The sequence below is a fragment of the Lolium perenne genome, chromosome 3 (genome assembly GCF_019359855.2).
Source record: "Lolium perenne isolate Kyuss_39 chromosome 3, Kyuss_2.0, whole genome shotgun sequence".
Taxonomy (NCBI): Eukaryota; Viridiplantae; Streptophyta; class Magnoliopsida; order Poales; family Poaceae; genus Lolium; species Lolium perenne.
Window position 1 is genome coordinate 309292990 of NC_067246.2, and position 11435 is coordinate 309304424.

The 11435-nt window shown below is 49.9% G+C and overlaps 1 protein-coding gene and 1 long non-coding RNA gene across 2 annotated transcripts; one reads left to right on the forward strand and one right to left on the reverse strand.

Moving 5' to 3' along the window:
• Nucleotides 1-6877: 6877 nt before the first annotated feature.
• LOC127345398 (squamosa promoter-binding-like protein 2) lies at nucleotides 6878-11007 on the reverse strand. Its single transcript, XM_051371875.1, has 4 exons — nucleotides 10648-11007; nucleotides 10133-10556; nucleotides 8749-8879; nucleotides 6878-7903 (listed from the first exon to the last, which is right to left on the reverse strand). The coding sequence occupies exons 2-4, from the start codon at nucleotides 10486-10488 to the stop codon at nucleotides 7203-7205; spliced, it is 1188 nt and encodes a 395-aa protein (XP_051227835.1). The 5' UTR covers nucleotides 10489-10556; nucleotides 10648-11007; the 3' UTR covers nucleotides 6878-7202.
• On the forward strand, nucleotides 10840-11188 carry LOC127345399 (uncharacterized). Its single transcript, XR_007878657.2, has 2 exons — nucleotides 10840-10974; nucleotides 11005-11188. It is a non-coding gene; the product is annotated as an uncharacterized lncRNA (long non-coding RNA).
• Nucleotides 11189-11435: the final 247 nt, after the last annotated feature.

The window sequence follows — 11435 nt, forward strand, 5'->3', positions numbered from 1 at the left end:
CATTTGATTCTGGGCAACATGTTGGCGTTGATGAAGCTGTTACTACTCCCAGAGTCGACGAGTATAAGCAGCACCTGGTTGTCCACCAGAGCTCGCAAACATCCTGCAAGCGCATTGAGTGACAGACTGAGCTGCGTGGCAGTAGCTAGATCGTGCATCTCCATCAAGTTCAACACCTCCTCGGACCATTGGATTGGACACTCCTGTTGTTCCATGGCATTGAGAGCTGGTGCTAGCTTCTGGCCACACTGATGTGTTGGATCGTACTTGTCCCCACACTTGAAACACAACCCATTTGCTCGACGGTAATCCCGTAACTGCCCATCCTTCCAAAAATCTCATGTTGTCAGTTTCAATGCAGATTTAGGAGGATCAGCTCGACCGCCAATTTGATCAGCACGAGCATGCACTGCTCTGTGTCCCTTACTTCTGGACTCCTCCAAAACCTCCTGCTGAACTCTTGCTAGCAGAAAAGCACGCTCCAGTGTTTGTGGCACATGGGATTCCACCGTGCCACATATCTCTGATTTCAATCCCTTGATGAACTGAGAGATGAAGAACTGCTTGTCGTAATTAGGATTGTACATCGACACTTGATACACCAATGACTGGAACTCTTTTTGATATTCTTCAACTGTGCCAGTTTGCTTTAGAGCAAGCAGTGCCTTGATGCTGCGACGCTTGTGTCATCAGCACCGAATTCTGCTTCAACTGCAGCAATGAACTGTGGCCAATTTCCTAATTCGTGGCGCTTCTTATAGGACTGCAGCCACACCGCCGCATTGCCGTCCATGTGCAGCGTGGCCATGGTGAGCCACAGAGCTAGGCTGATGTTGAAGGCCCTGAAATAATCATAACACTTGTCCCTCCAGATCCGTGGGTGCTCGCCGTCAAAGTGAGGGAAGGCCATCTTCGGCATCTGAGTACGCCCACCGTGATCCTGAGATGTTGGCCCTGGTCTATCGCCACCAGTGCCACCGTCACCGCCGCCGCCAACTCCAACGCCGCCTGTTCTACTTCCTCCAGCGCCACCACCACCGCCACCCAAAAATCCAGCGCCTCCAGGACATTAACCCCCGTGGCCAGGCCTTTGTTCGCGGTCGTTGATGTCGCGCCTGCCGTGTTACCCTGCCAGTGTGGCGATGAAGGACGAGCCATGGAGTGCCCCGCGTTGAAGATCACGGTCGATTCCGGGCCAGGCTCGTCCAGTGGAGGACGAGTCGACGCTCCTTCCAGAATCTGCAGCTTGGCCAGCAGCGCTTGCAGAATGTGGGTCGTGTCGTCATGCTTGGTGGAGCCTGCGTCGATAGCCACTGCTTGGTGCTCGAGTTGGACACGCATCTGCTGCTGCGCGGTGTCAACTCCGGCCACCACTCCGTGCAGTAGATAGCGACTTGACTGCAACCGATCGAGCGTCGCACACGTCTCGTCAACCGCCTCCCCCATCGCATCCAGGACGAACCGGGTCTACGGGGACGGCCTCGACGGTGCCGTGGTGAACCGCTGCAGGATCGAGCTACCGGGGCGAGGATTTACTGCCCTCCTGACGGAATCGATCGAAATCGAGATCCCCAAAAGTGCGACCCGACCCAGGAATTACTACTCAGATCAAGAGGGAAAACCACAATACAGCAAGAGCGGCCAAGGAAACGCCCGAATCTGATACCAAGTGTAGTGATCCCCTTTGCCGGCAGTGATCGCCGGCGTGAGGTGCCGATTCTCCTCTTTCGTGAGGAAGAAGAAAGAGAGAGAAACGAGAAGGAGAGCAAAAGAGTTTTGAACTCTGTTCTATTTTTTCAGAGTTGTTTTTCCGGACCATTACAGGATCCAGGCTTAAAGCCTCACACACGCCTATGGCCACATTGCCAGCTCATGCAACTCAACACTAGCACATGCCCCACCTAGGCTGTAGGAGCTGCACCTTGCAGCTCCCTCTTCTTCTCTCTCGATCTCTCATAAACACACACCGAAACCCAACACACGCACGCAGGTACCAAGGAAGGACACGATGGCTTTGCCTAGACTCTCATCCTTGGCACTCACAAAGACTACATTGTTTCTCTGCCCGCACGGCCACTTTTCATTACTCAGAGCAGTACTTATATAGTACAATACAAGGACTTGGTGCACGCAGCCACTGCTGCCGCTAGTCACTCCGATCCACTCGCTCCATGATCTACATGACCCGGACAGAGTGCTTGCACTTGACTAGGCTAACTAAAGCTTATCCATGCGACTACTTCTCAACTAACAATACATGCAACGGACTACTAGTCTTGGATGCGTACATATAATCACGTCTCTACATGCACACATTACCGCAGCTACCACCACATGCATGACTTAAATCTAATCAGCTAAACTAGTAACAAGATTAGTTCCAACATAGGCTACCGATCACAGCGCACACAGGTTCAGGTGACACCGTCAGGTGTGACACAACTATGCTGTGGCGATATGGTTATCGAGGGTATGATCTTGTTACCCGCACCTTGACGGTGCATCTTGCTTTATTCATGTGCAGTATTTTTTTGGTTTGTTTTGCGTAGCATATTACCCAACACGCTCCCATCTCCATGGTTGCAAGCACGTGGTGGTGCGCTGCGTTCTCCTCTCTGCACGCAGCTAGATCGGCGTCATAGAAATGATGGATTCGTCTGTTCATAACGGGGCATGGCTGCAAGGTGCTACGAGGTATGGGCGGGCACGGCCCATCCACGTGTGCGGGCAAACCAAGCAACGATTTTTTTTTGCACCCTGAGGGCCTGAGGGGCTGGGATGCTGCAGGTTACCGATCACGCATAGATACAAACACGGAACCAGCACCAACAGCGCGAAGTGATTATTGATTCAAAAGGATAGAGAGGAATCAGGAATATGATGAGGATAACATTCGTAGTATAGAGAATATCCGGGGCGATCTTTATCTCGTGAGATGTATCGTTTGCTGATTCAGAAAAGACAAGAGACGAAACACCTTGGCAGGCATGTGCTCGTGCATACATGTAAATTTTATCACAAGACCGACCGTATACAATTATCATGGCGCACTAGATGCAATCGTTCAACTGCAGAACAGCTTTCCGGCCTCTTATTCTTTCACTTAGACACTTACCACTGGCCCCCTTGGAATCTCCTGTCACACTAGTAGAAAAAGGGCCAATAGTCACGGTTCGTAAGGGTCATTAATACCGGTTGCGCAACCGGTATTAAATATGCGCGACTAAAGCCCCCCTTAGTCGCGGTTGCTTACGAACCGCGACTAAAGGCCCGTCCATGTGGGCGGCAGGCGAGCCCCAGGGCGGAGGACCTTTAGTCGCGGTTCTCCTGGCCAACCGCGACTAAAGGCCCCCCCCCCCAAAATCTGGTTTTCTTTTTAATTTATATTGTTTTATTTCTTTTATATTTTATTTTGTTTTGTTTTAATTTTGAAGAAGTTTCAGTACACATATTCTACGGTACAATATACATGCATATGAATGTACAATATATTTCAAACAAATTTGAAATTAGAACCAAAAAGAACCAAAAAGAATATACAATATATATTCAATATCGGATGACCATATACAATTTTGAACAAGTTTCCATACATAATTTAGTGCATATGAAGTTCTACGTCTTCTACATAGTGTTCTCCTTTAGGATCGATGACTTTCCTCACGAACCATCCAGCTAGTTCCTCTTGAAGTGGTCGGAAGCGAGCTTCTGGACTAAGCATCTTCCGGAGGTTATTCCTCTTGACATTGTTATCACACGGAACCCGCTCAGAGGTGTATCTCCTAATGTTCTCACAAACATAGTATCCACATAGATTGGTCCCCGGTGGCTGGATGGAAGACCCTTTTTCCACCAGTGTCAGTGACACCTCACAGATTCATTTCGCCAGAGCTGCAATTTGATGGGTGCACCGTGCAGGCATGCTCATTATCCGTTGGCATCAACAGACCAATGTGACATGGAAGAATGATCTTTCCCGATCTCACACACCAGCCAGTATAAATAGGTAGCTACCTCCTTGATACTCCAGCATCGCAAAACAAAGCACAAGTGCACAAGGCGCACACACAAAGTAAGCTAGGCAAACACAACTACACAAGCACGGTACAAATGGAGGGCAACATGAAGAGCGGTGTTCGAGGGATAAAGGGGAAGGTGGTCATGGCGTGCTCCAAGTACGCCGGCGGCAAAGCCCATAGCAAGTCTGCTCCGACCGTTACTGCGCACGCCTACCAGCCCAGGTACCCTGCTTCTTCGATAGGCGCGACGGCGAGCGGTGCCTATGCCGGTGGCGACGTCGACGAGAGGGCCACGGCCTTCATCCTGTCCGTGCGAGAGCGCTTCACGAACGAACAGAAGATGATGGGTTAAGCTCGGTTGTAGTCGGTCGGTAAATCCAGACTTCAGTAGATGTTATTAATAATTGATGGGACGTCTCTGGTAGCCATGGATATATACATCTAGGTAGTATACATATGTACATTATCCTTTTCTTTTCTCTCTTTCTGTGAACTTCAGTTTGACCATAAGAGTGGAAGGGATTATATTATGATTCCCATTTCTGAAACCATGATGGGATATGAATATGATCCACTGCACCAGTGGAGTTTGTGTGATGATCTCCTTGTTGGTCAAAGTTCTCTTTGATTTCCTTTTTTGGGGGGGCATCCAGAAATTTCTCACCAGAGTGCCTTTTGAAAATAGTGTACGGCATCAAGCGGCTGCTTATATCCCGCTTCAAGTTCATTTGAAGATTTCTTGTTCAAATTTAATATCAAAACCAAAACTAAAAGTTCACAAATGAACTAGAAGCAGGACATAAGCGGAATCCCCACAAAATATACAGTACATTTATTTTGGGTTACCTAAACCCTGCACTTACTTCAGATATTTCTGTTGTACAGAAAAAATTAAGACATACAGCATGTTGATAACAGTTCTCTTTGTTGGAAACATTACCTTCTTTGTTGATAACAGTTCTCTTTGTTCGCTCCATGCATAACGCATGGGTGCGCACGGTCCCCTGGGGCGGCGGTAGGAGGCACGCCTCCGCGCCGGGGGGATGATCCCAGATCCCAGCGGTTGATGGCGGCGCGGCCATCTCATCACGTCTTCGCCGCGGCCTCGCCGGGCGGGCGATGATGGCGGCGGCGACGCAGCCGTGGAACCATGGCGGCGCGGCTCTCTCCTCCGTTCCTCGCCGCGGTCTCGCCGGGCAGGCGGTTTGGGGGCGGCGGTGCGGCCCTGGATCCTGGCGGCGCGATCCTCTCCTTCCTTCCTCGCCTCGGCTTCGCCGGGCGGGTGGTGATGGGGGCGGATCTCGTGCTGCTCCTCCTCAAGGTCGGGATCATGGCACAAAGGGCGGCGGCCCTGGATGGCGATGATGGCGTCGACCTGGTGGCAGGTGGCGGGCGTCAGGTGCGATGGTGAGGGTTAGGTTGGCCAGCCCGGGATGGTCGCCGACGTGGGGGTCCGACCTAAATAAAGGCGGCGGTCCTAGGGCCTCTCTTGCATGAAGAGGAGGACCTACCGGAGGCCTGGACTCGTGATCTGGCCGGAGGGTTGAGTTCCGGAAGGCTCCGCCAGCGAATGTAACAGTGCTTTGCCTGGAGTTTGCTGGATCGGAGGTATTCGGTCGTGCGCACCCATGCGTTTATTCCGACCGTTTGGTTCTGGAGGGAGCGGTGCGAAGCTCTTTTTCTGTGTTGACATCAAGTGACTATGGATCCATGATGAAAGTCGGAAGAAGAGAATTTCTTGAAGGCCGGAGGGGAGGACTAGCTAAGGGAGGTTCAAGTCTCCGCGCTGTTGAGGGGCTTGCTTGGTGTCTCGGCTTCACAGTAGTGGTTTGGAAGTGGGGGCGGCAACACAGGTGAAGCGCAGAGTTCTACCTTTCAGGGTGAAAACCCAAGGTCTGGCCTTAACTGGTTGTGCCTGGCAGTGACCTTGGTGGAGGCATTGTTTTGAGAGCGGGGACTATCTTCAGGGTGAAAACCTAAGATCTTTGATCGGGCGACGACGGTGTTTGAGCACTGTTCCCTTCTTGAAGGCGTCGTTTTTTGGAGAGTCTGTAATTCAGGTGTTGTCATGGTGGTGGATGTATTGCTGTTGTTAGGCCCGGGATACTGTAGCGGGACTTTTGTTTCTTAGTTTTCTTTTCCTTTTTTTTGGCTGTGTGCATCCGTAGTGCCATTAGGGTGGTGCGTTGTTGCAGAGGCTGGGTGTAATTGATATCTTCTTGATATTAATATATTCCCTTTATCGAAAAATAAAGCACCTGTAGGTTAACCCGGTTTTCTCTGTGAATGATACAAGAGGTTGTGACCGGTGGAGATTTTAAGTTAGGATAAGCTTACATGAATAAGATGTTTTCAGCTAATTGATATTATTGCCATGGCACAGTAATATTGGAGCTTTCTTTGCTTGACGACATCTTTTGATACTTCGTCGCATCATGTTGGTGCAGAGACCGGGAGAGCAATAAAATCCCTATTCAATAAAAAGTGAAAAACTTGGTACCATCATCTGCCTCGATCCTCACAGATAAGCTCATTGGGGAGACTTCTATATGATCTCTCCTTAGGTCCTATAAAGTTACGTCGAATTTGGAGCAGTAATATTTTTGAGTTATATGCAGGCACATACGTGTGTTGTCAATTATTTTGAGAATATAATTTTTCCTGTATTCTCAAATAAAATTGATCTCTAGATCCAACATAATGCTGGATCCTACCCAAATTGCCCCCACAATTGCACTGGCTATGGTGTAGATACCTGAATCCTGAATTTGTGCAACGGAAGTGGTTCAAAATCCTTAATAATACTGAGCCTGAACAATATCTCTACGGACAACATGCGAGCAACAAGCAGCTGCACATAATTAGAATAATCAATGACATTCATCACATAACACTAATGAATCTGACTGTTCAGTACAATTAAGTCTTGCAGCTTCTACTGATGTAGCCCTACCAAGCAAGTGCATGGCCAAAATGAACAAACCAACCAATACAGAATAGAATTGTAAATGCAATTCTGAATCATAAGTAGAGGGGACTTTCCATAAGTTAGAAATATCAGGAAAAGTTGGAAAATGGGCAGTATTTTGAGGATCATCATCAGGATTACTATTATCAGGGGGTGCATATTTGGTAAGAAATGACCAACACCGACTGCCTAGGATCTGGTTGATCAGGAGACAACTACCATGATGAGAAGGGAAGGGCATGCATGGAACCTGCAGCTGAGTTCCCCTGGTCAGCACTCACTTGGTGGTAGTAGCCATGGTATTGTTGTAGTTGTGTTGCAGCTGAGCTGGTAGTAACAGCAGCAGTAGCATCAGCAGTGTGTTGTGATCTAGTAGATGTGGGCAAGATGGGCGCACCCTTGTTTCCCAAACTCACATAAGACAGTCCGGTGAGAGAGACGTCGCTGTCGTTGGGCAGCCGCGCCACCCTGCCACCGCCGCCGTAGTGCATCGCTATGCCACCGCCGCCACTGAGATGTTGCGCCTCGGCGGGGATCATTATCTGCGCCGGAGTTGGGTTGTCTGACAGAAGAGAGAGAGCACAGCTGTGATCTGGTCCCCCGTCATGGGCGAACATCGTCTTGCCGTTGCTGTGCCTGCTGCTGTTGCTGCTGCTTTCCGAGGAATGGGTGATGGTGAAGGGCTGCTGGCAGCCGAACGCTGCCGTATCGCCGTGGTCGGTCAGGAAGGGAAAGTGCTTCCTCTCGGTCGCCTTGCCGTGGAAGAGGGAGGCGCCGCCATTGAGGTGGAAGGCCGAGTAGTACTGCTCGTGGAACGCGTCGGCCTCCGTCTTGATGGCGATGCTGCCAGGCCACTTGGGCTCTGCCATGGATGTAGTGGAGAAGATTTGCGGGTACGACGAAAATCTTGCTGCTCCTGCTCATTGAAAATGATAGAAAGCAAAACAGTTAGTTCAACCATCAGTGTTGCAAACCTGCATGACAATTATGTATGTCGACCAACTGATACACAGAAGAGAGTAAATTACATAGACCAGCTGCGAATTCCCTGTGTATCTATCTACCCTGCTACTCAATTGAACATATTTTTGTAGGGTAATAACTGTAACATAAATTTTAAGTAAAATTCTTCACAAGTATAGCCTGTATAGGAGTGGTAGTATTTTCTTAGTAGACAGTTAAACATATTTTTTTAGGTCTTCCATTCAGTGTCAAAATTATAAAGTGGTTTCACATATGTACGGATGTTTCAAAGTTCAGAAGAAGCTTCAGGCTAACATATTGTCTTGCTTTTGATCCCACATGAAGTTCCTGGAAATGACAGTCAAAGTCTATTTTGGTCTTTGCACAATCATCATGGTTAAGACTTCCAGTAGTCATACTTCATGTTCCCATCATTTTTGGAAAGGAAAAAAAAACTTTTTTTTTGACATAGGAAAAAAAAACTTTGTGCACATGAGAGGAGAAAAGGCACGTGTGAAGTGTTTTTCTGGATAGTACTGGCACTGGCAAGCAGTCAACTGATGGGAGGAGAAGAAGTCTAAAATAACAGAAAGGAGATACAAGTTCAGACTGATGGATCAAGCCCATCACATTTTGCTCTTGTTTCCGACAAAATTGGAGTCACGAAATCTCAGCTTTCCTTCTCAGTGCCGCTGTCAGCTCTCCCAAGATTAAATCAACCACTTCTTACTCTTCAAGCTTATTTTTCATGTGATTGGAAACACATTCTGAGGGGAAAAAGGTGGATTGATGGATTACCGTGATGATTGGAGAACATGCCTGCAGGGTTGAGGGGATCCGGCTGTGGCTTCCGGCGGCGGCGGTTGTGGCCGTCCAGCCGCTTCCTGCAGCTCCTCTTCGCCTCGTCAAACTCCCCGAGCAGATGGAACCTGCAAAACAACAGTGAACACTCCAGTCACAACGAGGATTTCCCACGATACAATTCCTGAACCTGAATTCACCAAAATTCTGCGTGAAACACTATGGTTTCAGAAAATGCGTCGCTGATGTAACAAAGAAAAGACTGTTGGCGTCACACCGATCTGATTAGATGCTCTAACCACATGCCACAGATCTACCAGAGCATATAGTACTGCTAGATTTTCCAGGCTCCTCTGAGCACGAGTTAGGCACGAGCATAATCGCTACTCGTAGCCTCCACGGCACAATCTGAAACTGTTAACTATACGGCTAGATCATGGTGTTGACCGTGCAGATCCCTGTCTTCTAGAACAAGCATGGGATGATTTTTCTCTCTGGTAAAACCCTCCGAATGTGGAAAGCGTGGGGACGCGTCGCGACAAGAGCGGCGGCGACAGGGAGCGGTGGAGACAGGGACGCAGCCGCCGAGGACGATGAAGAGGAGGAATTGGTGAGTGCGACGCCCATGAGAACGACGACCTGAAAGGCCCAGTTCCGGCGTGTGCGCCCTGCTGTTCTGCGTGCGAGGTAGGGACACCCAGGTTCGGCCGTAGCAGAGCAGCTTAATGGTGGAGCGTGTGTGCTTGTCTCCTTGAGACAGACGTTGTGCCATTCGGGACCAGGTGGTCTATAGGAGCTGCCCAAGAATTGATACATCAACTTTTGTGTGTTGTCAATATTTAACTAATCACTCTTACTGGTTTCCCAAATTCGTTTTACTTCTGAAAACCAAACTTTAGTCAGGCCAAGTTTTTCTGGGCTCTTTAATTAGGTGAAGTTGATTGAATATACAGCGCTTGTCATCAGAAAGCTGCATCTTGATCACAGCAAATCTATAATTAGGTGAGGTTGATTGAACATAGTACAGTGCTTGCGAGGCTGATTTCACAGTCCACTGTGGGTGGGAAACAGGTGAGCAGGCACATCGGTTAAGTAATTAATTGCAGGCGCCAAACAAAACCATGATGGCAAAGGGACATGGAACTGCTCCTACTGACACCGAATTCTTGTTCGGCGAAGCTGGGGTTTTTAAACGGCCGCCCTAAATTAACGCGTGCTGTTCCGGTAAATCACGGGGAAATTTCCACCAGGGTTTCTAACTAGAACGCGTCGAACGCTTCAGAAATTCGGAAATTCGTGGAAAAATCTTGCTGAACAGTAACAGAAATGTTGACAAAACTAATAGAGAATGCCCGGTCGGTTAATGGGGTAGTCGGTGTACCTGCTGCACTGCTGGCAGAAGCGCTGCTGCTGGCCGTTGACGGAGACGACGGGCGTCTTGGAGTGCGCCTCGCAGACCTTGTGCCGGCGGTGGTACTCGCGGACCCGGGACAGGTCGGCCGTGCAGCCCTGGACGGAGCACGGCGGGACCGCCTGCTGCGCGCCCTGCCCCGACCGCGCCCTCTTCATCGGCGCCGACGAAACCGGCTGCTGCACCGGCGCTGCCACCGCCGGGACCGGCCTCCAGCTCGTCGGCGCGCCGAGCTTGAGGTCCAGCGCGCCGCCTCCACCACCACCACCGCTCGGCCCGACCACCGTGCCGAGGTCCCACGAAGGCATCTTGGGTTCCCAGTCCATGACAAAACACACGCGCGCGGGAACGACTCCAAGAATTGCTTGCCTGCGTCGGGGGAGCTTCTGCGACCCTAGACGATCAAAGAAATGGCGGGTTAAAAAGGGTTTTCCTGCTAGTACATAAACAGTAACGGCTCGTCGCCGCGGACAAGAACTGCTCACCCTTCTCGATCTCTCCTCGCCCAAGAAGAAGAACAGTCACACACAAACACCAGCAAGAAGAGTTGATTGAAAGCAAAAGCTTCGGCAGGACAGGAAAAAAGTGGGATCGACGGAGCTAGGTAGCAGAACGGATAGGGAGAGATCGGAGCATGCAATTAAGAACTCCAGGAGCCAAACCACACCCACCGGGGACGGGGAGGGACGAAGCTTGCTTCCTTGCTTGCTGCAGTGGTTTAGAGCTTTAAAGCGAGGAAGACGATGGAGGGAGGGTGTGAAGAAGAGCACGCACCAACCCCGAGGGAGAAGAGCTACTCTACTCGTAGCAGAGTCGGAATGGGCAGAGAGAGGAAGCGGGAGGAGGAGGAGGGACAGTAGTTGCAGACAACACAGGAGGAGACTCCTATTGGAGGACTCCAAACTCCAAAGGTGGCAATAATTGCCCAGACGGAGAACCACCTCACCTCACCTCCCCCTCTTCCACCACTGTTCACTCTTTTAATTTTACCAACACCTGTTGTATACTGTAGTGGTAGAGAAGAAAGTGGGTGGCAATGGTAGTGCTGCTACTCCAATACAGTTGCACTCCAATGGAAGAAGAGGAGGAGGATTCCTTTCCCTATGGTGCTTTGGAGCTAGCTGCTGCATCCACTCCACTTCCACTCCCCTATCATTTTTTTGCCCGTTTGGGGTCTGGTTTGTTCTTTTTTTAGGGGTTGAGAGGCCGAGCGCAGCTTCCAGTACCAAGGAGAAACGGGAGGACGAAAGGGGAGCTACACTACCTAGCTAGG